The sequence below is a fragment of the Zalophus californianus genome, chromosome 1 (assembly GCF_009762305.2).
Source record: "Zalophus californianus isolate mZalCal1 chromosome 1, mZalCal1.pri.v2, whole genome shotgun sequence".
Classification (NCBI taxonomy): domain Eukaryota; kingdom Metazoa; phylum Chordata; class Mammalia; order Carnivora; family Otariidae; genus Zalophus; species Zalophus californianus.
Window position 1 is genome coordinate 184,420,260 of NC_045595.1, and position 20,123 is coordinate 184,440,382.

At 35.5% G+C, this 20,123-nt stretch overlaps 1 protein-coding gene across 1 annotated transcript in view; it reads left to right on the top strand.

Moving 5' to 3' along the window:
• Window positions 1–20,123, top strand: part of ROBO1 (roundabout guidance receptor 1) — a 1,115,645-nt gene that overhangs the window by 975,724 nt on the left and 119,798 nt on the right. The window contains 1 exon segment of the mRNA XM_027585188.2: window positions 2,650–2,807. Coding sequence (XP_027440989.2) covers window positions 2,650–2,807 — 158 coding nt within the window.

Below are 20,123 nucleotides of genomic sequence, written 5' to 3' on the forward strand. Positions count from 1 at the left end.
TAGGTGAGCCTTACCAAAATTGGGTAGTCTTAAGACTGCAGTGCACTGATCTACAATCACTGTCAGGCCTTCTGCAATAATGGAGTGGATTTGTTGGAAATATAACTGATGAGATAGGTAAATGGCATTTTATAGTAAAATGTTGACTTGTTAAAAAAAAAATGCACTGCATTGGAATTGGCGATACCTCTGTTTTCTTCTGGTCTCTTCCTGACAAATAACTCAAGCTAGTGACAAAGTTTCTTGGGACTCAGTTGCCTCTCTTTATGGGATGGATTAGACGTTGTCAAAGACCAGTGCCTGTTCTATAATTTTATGTTTTATTCAGTTCTAAAATTTCCCAGAGGGTTCTAAAGGAGTGTTATAAATATTAAAGTCTCCATAATACTTGAAACACTTTCTGCTTAACTTTTTTTTCCTGTTGCCCCTCTTTCCTCAACATTACCCAAATAGATTGCAAAGTCAACACTAAATTTTAGAATCCTTTTCTGAAAACATGTTTACCTATTTTGAGAATTATATTGAAATTAGTGTATCACTTTTCAGAAAGACCAATGATTGTATGTTTTGTTTTGTTTCAAAGGATAAATCTTAAAGTATTTTTTCAGACAAAAAAAGTAGGGAGATTCAAAGATTCAATGAAGCTTATGTTTGTGTTTTTTTTTTTTTCCTAATTTAACAGAATGAAAAAGAGTGAGAAGTGGTTGAGCAAAATTCTGTGTACCAACCTGCGAACATAAAACATTACATGAATTGTGGAAGAAATGTGATGTTAGGATGAACAGTGGTTTGTTTAATAACTTTTTAGGTGATATCTACTTGGATACATTATATATATATATATATATATATATATATATTATTCTTTTTCAAATTGATATTAAATCTTTTCAAAAGTTAGTTCCAGATTTTAGAATTTCATAATATTCACACTATTTCATAACTATCAAAATATGCATTTTGATTTGTTAGAGAAGGAAGGATTTTTTTTTAAGAAAAATGAACTGCATTTGAGAATACTTACGGATGCCATTGGTTTTTCTGCCAAAATGCTGCCAATCATTTGAACTCAATTTTTAATTACTTAAATATATACATGAGTTAAGAAAATTGGAGGGTTGCCTGGGTGGCTCAGTCGGTTATATGTCTGCCTTTGGCTCAGGTCATGATCCCGGAGTCCTGGGATCAAGCCCCACGTGGGGCTCTCTGCTCAGTAAGGAGCCTGCTTCTCCCTCTCCCCCTCTCCTTTCTCCCCCCCGCTCTCTCTTGCTCTCTCTCACGCTGTCTCTCTCTCTCTCTCAAATAAATAAATAAAATCTTAAAAAAAGAAAATTGGATAATTTAACTAAAAGTTCATGTCATTCTATAATGTGACACATACTATTTTCGCCCACAAGAAAATGTTCAGGACATGTACAAGGAAGAAAGTTGCTTTTATAGAATAGAGAAAAAAGTCTTCAATTCATAACTCTGCAGGGCTGCCTGTAGCCATAGGCAATACTAGAGTTTTATGCTTTACAGCTGTAAAAGTAATTGCATGAGCATTATCTAAGCAACAATCTTTAATGGATTACATTTTGTTAGCTTTTCATTCTATACTGTAAAAACCCAAATAACATAGTAAATGAAAAAAAAAAACTTGATTTATCTGACTTAAACTTTTGATATTTCTGAAAGACATTTTATTATTCATTGGTTTATTTGAGATATGATCTCAATTTGTAAATAAGATATAATGTTTCTAAGTTGGTTTTAAGTTCACCAAGTAGAAAAATTGTACAAATGGTTTATTTTTATTTGAAAAGTATTTTCCTTCTGTGTGTTTCAAGGGTGTTAAAATTTTTCAGAGGTGTTGTCTTAGATTAATAATGTAATCCAGTAAAGGCACATACTTTCTGTTAAGGTCCATTCATTTGCTTTTTCTATAAACCTTACGTTTTATTTGTAGTACATTCTTAACACCTAATTATAATGTAATTTTATAAATAGCAAAAGTCTTCAAAGCCTGTTGTTTTACTTTGTGGTAACAGTAGCTGAAGTTTTCAGTTCAACAAGGTTTACTTTTGTGTCTATGTATTTTATTAATAAATAATGTACAGTATTAAAATTAGAATTATGACAGTGTGGTGCGATTATATTGACTTTTCTTTCTCTTTTTACCATTCTTGCCTAAGAGGAGGACCAAGTCTCCTCTTTGAAGTCTCATTTTCCAAGTGTTAACATAGTCATGTTGTGCCCAAATTGTCTCAATATGTAGATTAAAAAATGGTTTTGTTTGAGTGGATGTTAAAGCTTATGCAGATGTGTGCACATACTTCGCTGGTAGAGAGGAAGGAAAAGTAGAGAATTAGAAGAGAAAAATACAGGATTTTGTAAGCCTGTAAGTTTGTTTGAGGTTCTGAAACCAAAATTTAAGTGTTTCTTTTGAAATAATAGTTTGAGCATAAGTTTTCTACAGTGCAATACTTCATCCATGAAAGTATTTTTCAGTGTCACTGGAGTAGAGAGACACCCATTTCGGTACAAAATTGTTGTACCAAACGTTCAGTTCAATAGATTTCAAAAGATAAATAACATTTGACTGGAGTTCAGAGATTAGGACTGTATATATCCACAATTGAGTATAATGATTTCATCTTGTTCCTGCAGTCCTACGGGATGACTTCAGACAAAATCCTTCCGATGTCATGGTGGCCGTGGGGGAGCCTGCTGTGATGGAATGCCAACCTCCACGAGGCCATCCCGAACCCACCATTTCCTGGAAGAAAGATGGCTCTCCACTGGATGACAAAGATGAAAGAATAACTGTGAGTATTTAATTCAGCAGTGGGGAGCATTTATAGATCTAACAGTATATATCTTCACCAAAGAAAAGAGAAAAGTGAAGTAGGTTGTTTTTTTTTTTAAATAAAGGGTTGCATTATCTCCCATTTTCACTTCTTCTTTTAAAATGAACATCTTTCCATTTTCCCGGTATTGACATGAAAATGAGTGAGGAAAATGCATGTTGCTTAGTTTGGAGATTAGAAGAGAAAACTCTAATTTCTACTTTAATGTCTTAGACTTAACACTTCCATGTATGATTTAGTTGTTATTATAATTCAGGGCATATCACATCTCCATTTTCTACAGTAAAAAATGTTAAAAATTCGGTAATATAGTTATGTTTCCAAAGGCCTCCCAAGTCACTTCAGCATTTGTTTGTTTGTTTTTTTAATCTCTTTCTCCTTTTCAAATGGCTTTTGTGTTCTTTAGAATTTAATATTCCTGAAAACTGAAATTTCATTCTGAATGATGGTTAATGATGGATTTATCTCATTCAAAAATAAAATCACATGACTAGATTATTAGATTTCAAATTCCTGCTGTAAGAAGCCCTCTTGGCGCAGTGGGCAGCGCGTCAGTCTCAAATTCCTGCTGTATACAAGTAGAGAAATATGTTATCTGGAGTAAGGATGAATTTTTCTTCTTGACATCAGTGATTCCATATGACTTCTTTGCCTTTTCTTTGCTTTTTCTGTCTTGTAAGGTGTTTACTGATGTACCAGAATAACTGAACTCTCATTGATTCTATGATTGGACAATATTGCCCTTTATAAATTTCTTTGTTTTGCTCATACTCTGTGTCCGTTATGATCACTGACCTCAGGAGAATATGTGTTTAAGGAAAAGTCACTGCTAAACATGGAGAAGAACAAAGTTATAACACAGACTACATAACCCTAATAAATGTTTGCACTATTTCTGAACAACCAGTTATCAGATTAGCATGAGAATTAAATAGTGAAAAATAAAATCGAGAAGCTTATGGTAGACGGGTTTTACGGAATTTGAAGAAAAAAAATCAAGCATTTTTTCTGCACTGATCTGAATTAGAATGAGTCTCTCAAAGGATTTTTATAATTCTAGCAATTGGGGTGAGAATAACCTGGCTGTACTTTTAAGAGGTGCTGAAAAGTCACATGGCAAAGTGAACTGTATGGGAAACACTGGTTTGGGGAAGCGAAGTAGAGAGCACAGGGGACAGAGACTATAGGAACACATGCTTCTCTTATTGGTGATGACAGATTCCTTTTAGATTTATGTACAATTAAGATAATATCTTTGCCTTAAAAACAAATTTTAAGTCATTTACTGACCACTATCTGTAATTTCCATTTCCCTGCCTGAGTGATTCAAACACATTGAAACCATTATTACCCATTTCCTCCTTCAGATCTTTCCTGATTAATTACCTATTTATGTTTAATACAAATTAGTGCTAAAATTCTCAACACTGGAGGTGCAGCATTAAGCAGAAATTAGTGAGTGCCCTTCTGAAGTTTATATTCTGTGCGTAAACAGGTAAAACCAAAATAGATAGTATAATATACAATATGCTAGACTATAATCAGTCCTATAAAAAATACTAAAGGGGTAGACAGATTAATTAAGATAGGGGTAGTATTTCAGGTTTAAATAGGATGACCAGAGAATGCATCCCATAAAGACCTGAAAAAACTGAAGGAGGAAACTACACAAATAACTGGAAAAGTAAGCAGACAAAGCAGTAAGTTTAAAGACCCTGACATGGGGCCTACCTAACACATTTTTTTGAAAAGAGCAAAGTGGTCAGGGGGGTTGAGCAAAGGGGAGATTGGTAGGAGATAATATTGGGGGAATAAGTAGCCAGACTGTAGGAATATATATATATATATATATATATATATATATATATTCATTTTTTTTTTAACTGTGAGACCTTATAGATCTTGTAAATAGTTTGGCTTTTCCCCTTGAGTTGAGTTGGAAAACATCAGAGGTCTCTCAGCAGAATCCTCTGCTGTCGAGAACACACTGAAGGATAATAATGATTAAGCAGAGAGACTAGTTGGGAGCTTTTGCAATAATCTAGGCAAGATGGAAATGGTGGTTTGGATCAGTGTGCTAGGAGGGGAACTAGTGAGGAGTGGTTAAAGCCTGGATCTGCTGTGAAGCAATAGCCAACAGAATTTGCTAGCAGATTGGATGTGGCTTATAAATAAAGAGAAGAGTCAAGGCTTACCTTAATTGATTGGTCTGTGCAACTGAAAATATTGAGATGCCCTTAATTGCAGAAAGAGAGGATTTGGGGTTGGAAGTATCAGCAGCTCAGTTTTGGACATTGTAATTTTGAAATTCTTATTAGATATCCAAGTATAGATGTCAAATAGGCAGTTGGAAACATGAATCAGGAATTCAGAGTTGAGGTTGAGGCTGCAGAAAAAATTGAGTTGTGGTAGACATAGCAAGTACTCATTACTATGCAATCCTCCCCTCCTTCTGGGCAGATGAAAGACTCTGCTTCTCAGTTTCCTTGCTGTTGGGCAGACCAATTTGACTGGTTCAGCTTCATGGGCTGTGAGTGGAAATTAAATAAATTAAATACTAGTGAGTGGGCCTCCAGCACTTTCTTTCTTTGCCATGTGGCAAACAAGGAGGACACATGTTCCAAGTAGTGCATCTACAACATGGACACTCAAAGAGCCTGGGTCCCTAAGTTATGGGTACCAAAACTTTCCACCCCACACCTCTGTCTTTCCATGATGGACACATTGAATGAGTGAGCAATCTTTGTTGTATTGAGTCATGGAGCATTTCTTACCACAGACTAATGTAGCTTATCCTGATGAATATGGGAATCATCATCATGTCCATATTATTTAAAAACAGGAGACTGAAATCACCGAGGGAGTGATTATATGTAGAAAGGAAAAGAGGTCCAATGTTTAACACCCTCAGAGAGAAGAGACAGAAAGAGCAGTGGAGACTAGGAGTGAGGAGTGCGAAGGGTGGGAAAGCGGGGGGCAGCCAAGCAAAGGCAGTGTTTTAAGAAGGTGGCAAAGACTGAGTCAGTTGCAGCTGGTTCATCACAAAATAGGAGGACTGAGAATTGACCATTGAATTGAACAAGTTGGCGGTCATTCGTTGATGACCTTCACAAGGGCACTGTCCGTGGAACAGAGGGGCTGAAACCTCACTGACCTGGTTCAGGAGAGATTGGAAAGATTGAAATCAGACACAGAGTATGAACAATTCTTTTCATATTGTATCTAATATAGAAGATAAAAAATAAAGGTGATTGTAGTCTCACATTTTGAAAGGTTAGACTTACTCTTAAATACATGTGTATCCGTGCATTTTCTGTGATATTCACAGTTTAAAACTGCTGTGGTAAATTTGATTTTTTTTATAAATCTCAGAACTTCCTATTGTATCAAATACTGAATTTGAAGAGATGTCATGGTTTATGCCATAATGTTTAATTTATTATTGGGTCTTCATTTATCCTCTGCTGCCCAGAGGCTGCTATCCCATGAATACAGGGCACCATTTCTCCTACACTTAGTAGATTAGAGTCAATATAAGAACCACCTCCAGTCAGGAATCAAACAATTTAAAGTTGCAATAACCTATGACTATGAAAAATGCCAAGATGTTAACGTATAAATAATTTTAAAACCATTTAAATGCTGCCAAAATGATGATCCACAATAATGTTCCATATGCTAGGAAGTTGTAACATCTGAAACTTTTACTATTTCTAAGACCATCTGTGTGTTTTGGATAAATTATGGCTGTTAAACTGATAAAACACTAGAGGTAAAAAAATATATATATTTATACAGGCAGGGAGATGAATAGATTAAAATCAGCAGTTTGGGTTCAAAATTACTGTTCTTATTTAGATCATATTGCCTTTGTTTTTGTTTTCCTTTAGGCAAGACTAAAATTGAGTAATTAAAACAAAAATTTCAAACAGAAACAGAATGTCTGATGTTTTTTCCAATTCTTTTTGTCCCCCCAAACTGAAAGTAGACTCTTAAGAGATATTGGTTATTAGATATTTTATGTGATTCTTCTTTTCTAAGTTTTGTTTTCAAATAATTGTTTTCATTTCTGTTGTTAATGTACTTTGCCAAATGTGTTGAGTACAGATGAACAGGAGATTAAAGCACATAATATCTTTATGAAAGGCAAGTAAAGATTGCACAGTTATTGCTACAATTTTGATTATAGGAAATTCTAGAGTTCTTTAATGTGGTGGCTTTCTTTGTTGAAAATGTAAAGTACAACCCTCCCAGCTGTGAGAACAAAGACACACCCTACCAAAAAGGGCAAATATGTAATTGAATTGTAGCTGCACCTGTATTTTTGATGTTCTTAAGTCATTTCTTTTTACATTGACCTGGATTCTGAGCCAAGTTTTAGATCTATGATGATTATAAACCAGCAATATATAAATAGCATTTTCTTATTTTCCTACCTGACAGGAGAATCTTTTAGAACTCTTTTGGCACTTATTTCTTAGAATAATTTGAAGGAGAACTTAGATGATGTTTAGTCTTTCTTCCTTTCTTTTATTTTTTTTCTAGACGTGAGTATTTATACTTAGAGTTAGAAATAGAAGTAGTTTAACTGGCAGGCTGGATTAAACAGATTTACTTCATATGCCTGAGAATTAGTCATAACCACTATTATTAATAAGTGAAATTTTCTCATAGAGAAGAATCAGACGGCCAAAACTTTTTTTGGGGGGGGGTGATGTAGAACATTTGGCTATGCCTTACAAAAAGTGATGTATTTATTTTATTTCATTATATTTTGGAAATATTGTGCTTAAATTCACAATTGTTTTGTAAATGTGAAAAATTGATAAAGTTAAAAATAGGAAAAAAACATATTGAGCACCTGCCATGTCCCAGATACTCTATATTATCTCATTTTTTTAAGTCTTTTTTTTTTTTTAATTTGACAGAGAGAGACACAGCGAGAGAGGGAACACAAGCAGGGAGAGTGGGAGAGGGAGAAGCAGGCTTCCTACGGAGCAGGGAGCCCAATGCAGGGCTCGATCCCAGGACCCTGGGATCATGACATGAGCCGAAGGCATTCGCTTAACGACTGAGCCACCCAGGCACCTCTATATATTATCTCGTTTAATTCCCTTGAAAACTCAATGAATAAGCTTTTTTTTTTTTTTTTTGCTCCCCTCCTCCTTGGCACACTTAGTCTCCTGGATGACGATGATGATGATGGTAAACACTTACTATACAGCACTTGCTATGTGCCAGGCCCTATTCTTTATACATGTTGACCCTTTTAATCTTGACAACAACCTTGTCAGATAAATACTAAAATTTCACTAATGCAGCAATTAACTCTGAATTGGCTGGGGAACAATTATGAGAGCATCTGTCTTTTGCTCACTAATAACATTTTCTATAGGGTCCTATAGATTTTGCTACATATATAATGACTCTGATTTGCTATCAATGTAGATTTTAACTTAGAATGGTAGTAACCTTTAGCTTCTGCTGTAAAATATTATCTTTAGGGAGTGACTGTTTGGCTCTGTCTGAAGAACATGCAGTTGTTGATCTCGGGGTTGTGAGTTCGAGCCTCATGTTGGGTGCGGAGATTACTTATAATCTTTGAAAAAAATGTTACAGTACATTATCTTTATAAGGGTCTGGAGAGGTAGTTCACTCAGTGAAGGTTATGGTGGTGTTGAAACTAGGATTGGTACATTTAAGAATTGGTCCAGGGGCTCGTGGGTGGCTCAGTCAATTTAACTGGCCAACTCTTGATTTCGGCTCAGGTCATGATCTCAGGGTTGTGGGATCGAGCCCCGCATCAGGCTCAGCACGCAGTGTGGAGTCTGCTTTAGATTCTCTCTCTCTCTCCTGCCACCACCCTCCTCCCCCACTGACCCTCATGGGTGCTCTCTTTCTCCGGGCTCTAGAAATCCTACCTCAAAAGATATGAGGATGATAAATAACTGTTTACCATTTGACATTAAGAAGGATTTATATTAAAAAGGATATTATGAATCAGTGAATTATTCAACTGAATGTGTTTTATAATTGTCCAAATTGTGGATTAGCCAGGTTCAAATATAATCAGCTATACATATTTCAAAGCTTATTGCTGAAAAACTAAACAATTACAAGAAATTATATGATGAATAGGAAATTGAGTTAAAGAAAATATTGTTGATGTAGTGGCTTGGCAATTTTGTACAGATACAGTTAAGTGTAACAAAAACTAATACTGTAACAGTACAATGTAAATTGTGAGATCTACCTGGACTCAATTCTAAAATATCAGAGTTAGTTTCTTCATAATAACCTTTGGCTGTCATTTATCTTGAATGATTTCATTTTACTAGTTAAAAGAAAAGCTTAAAAGACATTCATCTTTTCATGTTTGAAATTCTTAGCTTTTGAGCTAAAATTTACAGATGAATAAAACATGCTTTTTCCATTCTCTTTGTGTGTGGCTTTGTGACATAAACATTTTTTAATGACTTGTGTTATTCTTTGCAATAAGCTGTGCCTTGAATTTTTAATTTTTCTTCTTGTTCTCTATGCTATAGTAGCATGCTATAAATATTCTGTATAGCTTAAAAGGTTTTTTTTACTTAACTGAAAAAAATAATTTAGATGATGGAGAAATAGTTTCATTTTAAATTGTTTCCATCAAAGCCACGGTCAGACTTGAAACCATTTTATTGTCAATTTCATCTGCTTATCACATAACTATAGTAAGATTTTTTTTCATTCTTCTTTGAAAAATGTAGAAAAAATTTACAGCATCAATGTATTTTAACAGGATGAACAAGTGTATTAATAAGTTTTTCTTAAGGTGACTTAGATGGGATGGCCAGGCATGCTGGCTTGCTGGGGACTGTCCTGTCATCTGCGTTAAAAATCCCTAGTCCTGGGGAAAGCAGGACAATTGGTCACCCTAAGCCTAGATTGTTAAAGGAATTGATTTATAGATGAATGAAAAATCATATTCATACAAGGTATGTAAAAAATAGTTAAAAAGCAAATAGAAGGGTCTTAACCTACATCATTTCTTTCATAAGCCAGTTAAGGATTTGAAAATCATGAATGAAGTTAGGAGAAAAAGTCAGTTATACATCGAAAAAATTATTTAGCCCTTCCCAATCCCACGCCGGAGAGGTACAGTTATTAGAACGTAGTATGTCATCAGTTCTTTTTCTAGTCCTTTTCTGCTTCCTGTGTGTCTTGGTAGGTTTCTTTGATTTCCCTCGCTGGTGTGATATTTTGGTGAAAAGCAGCTGACTCACATCCCATCCAAATCCCCAGTGTCCTCCAGATCCTTCACGAATTTGGCATTCAGCCTCTCCTTGCCAATTACTTCCTTTCCCCCCAATTCCCACATGTCTCCTTCCTAAGCCATCTGCTCCCTCCTCCCTTCCCCCGATTAGTGCTTTCCTCTGGTCTTCCGATTTCTTTTATTGTTCCATGTCTGCTTGTTTCCTTTTCCCCTCTCCTCCCCTAGAGGAAATCAGCAGACTTAATAATGCAGCTGATGTCATTGAGCCCCCTTTCCCTGAGAAGTTAAATTTGTGTTCCTGCAAAATAAATACGTAGTTCTATTGTGTGGAGGTCAGCGGAAACTGGTAGAGTCAACTAGATTTCTTTTTCCTGTCCATCTTACATAGAGAGTCATGCATATTACATATTTTATTTTTTTTAAACATAAATAGGTTATTCATGGTTTAAATCTGAGTTACATCAGTATAAATCTATAATATGAACTGTGGTACTGAAGAAGGAAGAAACGAGTCCAAAAGTAAATTTATGTACTCTCCTACTCTCTTAATTTTTACGTGTAATAATTGAAACACAGTGGATTAGTAGAATAAAACATGGTCTTCAGTGTTATAAGACCATATTATAATTTCGGGTTTCATCATGTATTAAATGCATGGTCTTACAAACATTTGATCTCTATATATGTCATTGCTTCCACCTGTGACATGAATTGTCTAATAATACCTATGTTGGTTCAGTGGTGGTGTTGTGGGAATCCAGCGAGGAAATACATGTCAAATGTCATTGTAAATGGTGACACACTCCCTGTCTCTATATTAGTAACAAACGTTCTGGTTATCACTGTTGTTGGTATACCTACCTGAACGCTGGAGATATTTAGTTATCAAAAACTCCACAGAAAAGGAAAATCAGGAACTGTCTGGACCATAGCAGCTTTAACTTTCTGAATAAACAAACAAAAAATGTAGATATATATGAAATAGAGATCTAGGCATTTATGTCGCATCTAAATTTCTATGTCTATCTGATTCAACACTCTGAGGAAATTCCATTTTCTACAGAGTCACCAAGAGTATCAGTTTAGGTGAGGATTATGAGTAAAGAATTTAGACGAACACTGATATTAAGAAACAAATTCGAGTCCTCTGTACATCTTTTTTGTGAAATGCAGTGATCAACAGGGGATTCCACAAGAGAATTTAAGCCCCCAGTGCCCTAAGGCATTCACTATGTGTAACAAGTCGACTTTTCTTCTGTGCATCTAGTTATGTACAATTCTCAGGGGAATTGAGAAATGCCGTGATTCAGATGAGGTATGCCGGTGAGCAAGGCTGGTTTTATCTTCCAAGGAACATCCTGATCTTCCCGAAACTTGTAACTCTATTTAAATAGTAATACATTTACTCATGTTTGGACACTGAAACTAGATAAAAGAAAGCCAAGTGTTTCAGACCCACTTGTGAAATCTAAGTACTCTTATGAAAGAATTGTAATAAATGAAGACATTCTCAGTTCTAGCGTTCGAATTAGTTTAGATGACAGTATAATTATAAACATAATTCTTGTGATCCTGTGGTTATTGCTCTAGTTTTTCATTATATAGGTGTTAGAGATGCATTTAGAACCTTGGATACCAAGGGCTTGAAGGAACAGATGATGAGAGTCTTTGCCTATGATCTTCCCTCTGCCTGGAATCTCTTGACCCCTATATCCTCTTGTCTAACTCACTCATTTTTCAGGTTCCAACTCAAAGACAACTTCTACAGACAAGTCTTCTGCAAAACCCCACTCTGCTCCTCCACACTAGATTTATCTCTCTGCTATCCTGACCTATGCCTTTTACTAAGTACTTTTCTTTTAATCTGTTAGAAATTATTGGTAAATTACTCCTCTAATATACATAAGATATGTGAGGGCCACCTGTATTCCCTAGGTCTGTCTTATGGTAGGAGCTCAATATCTATTTCTTGGGAAAATATTAAGTGAATGAAATGTAAATCAGAATAATGTTTTCTAGCACACCTAGAACTCAAAGGTTGCTCATTTGAACATACTTGATTTTATGTCCCTACATACTTTATGTATTTATTGTCTTATTCCCCTATAAAATGGAAAGGAGGTATCATCCACACTATTTCTTTTTTTCTAAAGCATGGTTTCCATTAGATTAATAGTATGTGAAGGAAGAGATACTATACAAGTTAGTTCTGTGAGTAAGTATATTTCTGTAAGTGTGACTTACAGATACTCACAGAATTTTACAGGTGGAGCTGACTTGAGAGATTGTGAATAGGCAAACTCCTTTATTTTTAAGAAGAAAGGGGAAACCAGGGGATGTGATTTGCCCTGAGTCCCTTAATGAATCTGTGTTGTGAGTCCGGAGTAAGAGCCAGACATCTCAACACCAGATTTCTTCCTGTTCTCATTTTTCCCATGACAGACTAGACCTGATCAACTCTTCTAAAATAATAACACTTATGTTTGACTAAGACAAGTCCTAACACAAAATCCACAGGTAAAGCGTTTTACTGGATTCATTTCATGTAATTTTGTCACTTGTTTTGTGTCTCAAATTCAATATTTCCTATCTTGGTAAGTATAGAAAGTAATATTTTTCAATATACCCTCAGCTTAGTTACCCACTGGGCACAAGCATGGCCTTGTGTCAGTTTGATTAATAATTCTGAACATGTTTTGGCTTTATCAAGTATGTTATTTAAGAATGTATCCAAGTTCATCTTGAGTGATTGTGGTTGCCTCTGAATCTCATTCAAAAAATGAAAATTTGCAACAATTTAAATAGTAAGTTAAGCCTAACCTATGGCCATCTTGGGAAAGTCTTTTCTGTCTGAAGTTCCTTTTTTTTATTTTTTTGTTTAATTTTATTTTAAGTAGTCTCCATACCCAATGTGGGACTTGAACTCACGACCCTGAGATTAAGAGTTGCATGCTCTACAACAGAGCCAGCCAGGTGTCCCCTGAAAGCTCCTTTTCGAAGCTGCACTAACAACTAGACCATGGCCAAGTCCTTTAATTATTGACACTATTAAGATAATAATATCTTTCCCGATTATTTATTAGGATTATTATGAGAATCAAACCAGAGCAATGAAAGTGTTTTGAGCACTATCAATGATAGCCTCAATTGGAAGGTGTTATTTTAAGTGTTTCTGTCTTTATTTTCAGTTAACGTTCGTTCTGCATTGGTATTTCTAACTTGGAAAGGTAAGAGACCAGTGATTTTTAACCTCAGAATGAAAAAGAACCCTTTTGAATTAGATATTCAATGGACAAAACAAAACAAAATGGATTAAACTGTGCTATACCTTGTTTTGATCAATTTTTTAATTTTTAATTTTATTATGTTATGTTAGTCACCATACAATACATCATTAGTTTTTGATGTGATCAATTTTTAAGGGTATATCAAATATACGACTCGCCTTCTCTATGGCATCTACCTTTAAGGGGCTCTACAATTTAGAGTCCATTTGCCCATTTTTGTCTAGGTCCCTTGAGACACCTTGTTGTAATTCCTAATAAAGTTCTCATACGTATATGTAAACTCATTCAAGTATCACAGAGAGGGTGCAAGTAGGTTTGGAAGCAGAGGTACTGTAGCAGAGACTAAAGACTGCCAGATAATGTATTTTCTATTTCAACAAATAGTCTTTGGTTCAGGAAACAGGAAATAATACACTATAAAGTTTTCAGGTTTCCTCTAAGTAATGTAATGAACGTCCCTATGAGTACAAGTCCTAACATATGTGAAAAATGGAAATAATCTTGAACAGTTTTGTTCTTGTACAATGTTGATGTTTTATCCTGTTTTGTGTTTCATGCTATTTGTCAGGACTCTTTTAAATCTTTTGAGATGATTCTGGCTTTCTGATTTTTTTTCCAAACAGTTTTCCTTAAAAACAGTTTTGAATATTTTTCTAAAATCTACTCCCACTCAAATGCTGGTTTCAGCCAAAACAACATTAGAAGACATAGGGAGTACCTAGCGGATCTGCCCAAGCCACCTTCCATATGGAAATCAGTCAATTCCTGAAATTCACTGGGCTGAAACCTGATGAGGATGTACACTGCTGGTCAGCATCCATGATCAGAAGTCAGAGTAGACCTTCCAGAAAGTAGTGGCTCAGACATTTGAGTAATCAGCTAAAGAAAAGTTGTACCTCATAATTCAAAGTAATTATCAATACAGTATACTAACCAGAAGTATTATAATTCTATGAAATGAACACACGTGGTCAGATGACAAAGCCTGTAATAAGAATTTCAGATTAGTTGGGGATACTGATAGAGAAAGCAGACTTACAAATGTTCCCCCCCAACTCCCACCTGCCTTTTTTCTCCCCTTATAATACATGCTCACTCAAGCAGCTGCGTTTCTTCATTTTCCAAGACTTTGATATATTTGATCAGGCCGGTACATTTCTCCAGATAGCCAAGGACTAGTGGAATTTTACTACTGTTTGGGAGCACTTTGTTTAATTATGGGTTAAAGTAGTTTGCCAAATTAAAGGTATATCTTTTGTGGCTTCAAGGATGATGCTCTAACCAGTTTATTTTATTTTGATGTTCTATTAATCACAGATGAATTGCTTCTCAAAAGATACAGTTTAAAAAAATTTATCTTAAAGCATTGCTTATAAATCTTACCTGTGATTTGGAAAACATTTAAATGATAGCAAAATATATTTTGGTCAATTCTCTGTTTTAAAAAAAAAAAGCTGACTTTTCTAAATGCTTGTAATTTTTGTGTTTGCTCAGGACGACCCAGACTTCATTTGTTTTCTGTTTACCATAGGCAGAATGAATTGTAATCTTAAAAGCAAAGGAGTAGATTGAAAAGTGCACTTGATTGTACAAGGCATTCTTTCCATGTTTTAACATGGTCCAAGATGCAGAAATCAAAGAAATTATTTTAAGCCTTACTCCCCCCTTTAAATAGGTTGGGATTTCTTTTTCATTATTTGTAACTGGCTAAGATTGACTCTATCTACTTCTCAATCTTTTACTATTATCACTTTTATATAAGGATACTCTCTCAAAGAAGAATCCCAAATCTTATGCTGGGGCTGATGTCTAAACTAATGCTGATTTTGCATTTCTTTTGTTCAAAGGATAGGTGCTTTAAGAGCACTAATATTCTCTTGGTAACATCTGACCACTTCAATTTTTATCTCCTTAAACCCAAAGAATTTGATAATATGATAAATAGTACACTTGTAAAATAATCTGGTGTGCATTAACAAAATTACTAACAGATGGCACGGGTTTTCCCTTCTTAAATCTTACAAATCTAGGTGATCATGAATGCTTTAAAGGCTGATCGCAGTAGAAACAGGCTCCTATTTAAGTCACCTTTAAGAGCATCATCTTGTATGGGAAAATTTCAAGAGCAGTTGAACTCAATATGGGTAAAACTGGTTAAAATAATGGCAATTTGTTTCCTTGAGTGGATAACGTGTAATTTGCTCAGGAGTCCCTCATTTCATATTTCTTTGCCTTTGAAGGTTCATGGTGTCACTCTTCTCTCACCTAGACATATTATGCCACCGTATTGCCCCATGCATCATGCTTATAAAAGATCATGTCAGAGTTCCTCATCTTTTTTAGGGAAGCTTATAAATATTCTGTTTAAATTATAAACATGCCATGATAGTAAGTTTATGTTCATATGAGGAAAGAAGAACCATTCCTCTGTGTAGGGACTAATATAAAATATTTACTTAACTACACTTTACTTGCAAAGAACACATGCTGATGTCAAGTGTAAACATGCACATCCCCCCCCCCCCCCCCCCCCCCCCCCCCGCAGCCAGATGGATTAAGGGCAATCAGGTTGGATAGCCAGACCAGTCAGGTTGAATACGGAGTCAGATGGAAGGAGGGCCCTCAGGCTAACACCTATCTCTTTGCCACACCATTGAGTCTTGGGATCTATACATTTGCAAGATATTGCTAATCCATAGTTTGTGGTGTGGGATGCGAAGAAAATATGAGTTCTTGCTTTTTGTTCCAAAAGAAGCACTCTATGTAAGCTTTATTTTGGATCTGTGGAGAATGAGCTCTGATCCACTTATTAAATGATGTAGAGCAAGTTGCTGATATTCTCTGAGCTTGTTTTCTCATCCCCAAATAGGAAAATATACTTCCCTTGTAAGACTGTTGTAAAAATCAAAGATGATGAATGTGATAGTGTCGTGTATATAGCACATGTTGATACATCACGATTTTCATCACCTACAACAATAATAATCCAGATTGCTGTGTAAATACATTCATACGTTTATGAAATGTACCACAGACTCACTGATATAATTTTCATGTGCTTTTGGAGAAAACCATCAAAGGCATTTTATACTTAGGACTTAATTTTTTTCAGGGGTTAGATTTTTGCAGATGATTTTTTTGGAGTGGGGCATAGGGAGAGGGAGAGAATCTTAAGCAGGCATGGAGTCCAAGGCTGGGCTTGATCTCGCAACCCTGTGATCATAACCTGAGCCAAAATCAAGAATCAAACGCTTAACCAACTGAGGTACCCAGGTACACCTACATTTTTGCAGTTGGTAAAACCTTTAAAACTTTTGAATCATCAGAGAATTTAGATTTATTTATTACCTTGACATTAAGTCATTAGAATTTGAATTTGTCCTCTGCAAGGCAATATAAAATAGTGTACTTCTAACTTAAATTCTAAAATATCAAGCCTTTTTCTGAAGTGATGAATGAAATCAAGGAATTCTATATATCTGCTTTTTTAGATCTTGAAAAATCTGATAATTGTCTTTTCTGTAGGTATTGTGCTACATACTAGAGATATGATAAGTTCTTTACCATTCTAGAGTTTATATTTCATGTGGAAGAGAGGCAAGAAACATGGGGTCAAGTTTGTTGTTGTTTTTTAATTGATTTTATCTTTTTCCTTAATCTTTCCACCGGCTAACATCACTTCCACCAGAACCTTTCCCACCACTTAATTCTGGAGCCTCCTTCTATTAGGATTTAATAATTAATATTAAATAGGACAATATAATAGAATAATAGAATATTAATATTTAGTTACTAGAATAGCTACTCATTATGTTTGTGTGGATGCAATCTAGAATTTACAAAATTCTGAATTTCAACTCAAAGTTCAAATACTTACAGACTTAGGGTTAGGAGCAGTTCAGAACACTGAGATCGTTAACACCATTGATGCATTTTGCACTACATTTTCTGTTCAGGATGCTTTTGTCTTGAACAGAGAACTAAACTATTCATAACCGAGAAAGATTATCCTAAACAAATATCAGTCCTCTCTAATTTCCTTTTTCACAGATAAATATAGAAATATAAGGGGTCATGATACATTTGTTTTTATTTCTTATTTGTCCATGCCTTAATCATTAGTTCTCAGGAAATAGTGAGAAATGTGCATGGGTAACTCTGAAGCTTAATGTAAACCAACGAGAAGAGTTCCTTTAAGCCCTAGCTCCAACCTTTTTTTCTCATGAATTTAATGTCTTTCTCACATGAGCAAATTACTCAATTTGCTTTCTTAGGTAGTACTTAGATATATTTTCATTTGTTTTAACATGAACGGCGTTGGGGGGAGAAGAGAGTTATTATTTTTATCTTAGATGTCCCTTATGGGAGGAGGCACACATTTGCCAAATAATGGAGCTAGGTTCTGACATAGTCTTGTGATCAATAAAAGAGAGTGAAGCAACTGGACATATGGATATTGAGTCTCTGACCCTGGTCTGATGAGCCCTGACTTCTGATTAATCAATTAAGCTTGATTAAGTCTCCTCTTGCTCCCCTTTGACTCTGGAATTAAAATACCACAGAATGGGAGTGGGTGTTTACTTCAATGTGTAGCTACTTTAGGGATATTCATATTTGTAGAGAATCCCAATAAATAGGATTAAAGGATTTTATTGCTTTTTACTTTTTTCAAATTATAAATGTTTCCATTAAGTAATTCTCCTTACTTAATTTCCATAAAGTCATTGTGAATTTCTGAATCCAAGAATCCCTTGCATACTCAACCTTGATTTGACTTTTTCTGCCATGGTTATGTATCTTATTCAGAATATAAGTGCATTTAAATTTCAAGAGTAACAAATTATACACAGTCTCTGGAAAAGGCATTATCTTAGCAAGGCATTTGGGGGTGAGGGAAATTCTCACACTGGACCAAAACTATAGAGAAGATCTAAGCATAAGAACTGATGGAGAGAAAAAGGGATTTACTGTTTGAAAAGTATTTTCAGCTGGGGCACTTGTAACTTGAAAGAGCCAAGTGTTTGAAAATGAGCTTTTCTTCCCTCAAATACTATGAGCATCTGTCATCTTTATTTCTAGAGTATAGTCATAATTCCTCCATAGATTTTTATTTCAGGCTGTCCTAACAGTGACTGTATGTAAATTCAGAATTATAGCCAGATGGTTGGACTAGGTGATAAAAAGCAAACCTGGTTTTGTAGAAAAGTGAATATTGCCCATAAGACTTTGTTTTTACCTTTAAAACAGCAGGACATTGTTTCATGAGACCTGTGAAGGAACTAATACATTAACTTTAATAGCTGTGAGCTAAATTAATTTTTCATATGCATACAGAACTCTACCACGTAACACCTATAATTTTCATAGAGGTAAAAATCAATCAACTTTCTTACTTTTAGGAGATAGCTAGCAAAGGCTATTTTCTTCCAAAACCACTCTTTATATTACTTCCTTTTTATGAGGATTTACTTTTGGGCTCTGATCTTAATGATTGGGGAACCAGACACCTGGGGAATCAGCTAAAAGCCTTCCCTGTTTATCTGCTCTCCATTTCACCAGCACCAAGCAGTTGCCTGCCCCTGGTTTGAAATACAGTAAATTAAAGGGGGCTTTCTTGGTTGATTGCTTTAGGCTACATAACTGTGACTGGCTCCAGAAAATGGGTGTCTAAGAGAAAATGCCAAACCCAAGTCTTTATACTGACTTTGAGCCACACTCCATGGAAAGAGGTGGGTTTTAAGGAGACTGTGTCTCTTTTCTACTCTTCCTTGTTAAAATGAGGATTCACAGGAAGGTCCTCTGGTGATAGAAACTCGGTAGACAGAAAGGTAATAATTTATACCTTCACAAAGAAAATTCTCCTCTCCCTGTGACTTAACTGTGTCTCTCTCTGTAGGGGGGTTCCCCCTTGCCTGCAGTTAGCAATACAGCACTTCCTGATGTGGTCTATGATCATATTATCGGAGGTATGCCTCTTCAGCAGCGAACAGCCAACTGCCAATTTATAAACTGCTATGAGGGAGAAATAAAAAGTTTAGTCGGGGAAATGGAAATACCAGAGAAATGCAGCTGCCATAGTCCTAGGCAGCAATTCTCCCAGGCCTGTGTTCTCAGCGGGCCAGCTCCCCAAGCTGTAGAGAGCCACGTGCCCCCACAGGGATAATTGCTTTTTCTGCATGAGTCTCTTGTTGCTTCCCTCTGATGACCCGAGTGTGTTTAGACTCCTGGCTGAAACCGTGTTGGTTTTTAAATGGTATTGTAAAGTGTACCAGCAAACAAATGAAATTGGATCATGTTCTCTTCTATGCATGCGGCCTAAGCAAATATGGGACACCAATGGAGAGATCCTAATTGCCTATTTTTCCTCTCTGTTCTACTGCTAAGAGAACAGTTGAAAGACCTACAAGTTATGGTTTTCTCCTTGTAACACCGCCCCTTTTAATGTCCGCAAGAAAAATGCAAAATGGTCATTTGCTTGCTTTCGATTTATCATTTACATAATATTTTATAATGAATATGTACTTACCCAGGCATCTTTATGTTATACGATGTGTTTTGGGCAAATCCCGTGGACATTATTTACACTTAAGTAGACTGCAGAACAGGAAATGGGCTTTGCATAAGAATGGATGATGAGTCAGTGGATGAGTGGATATCCAGGAGAAAACTTTTTACAGGGCGATTAAAATCTGAATTAATTTTTTAAATAATCTACAGTAAAAAAAATATTGT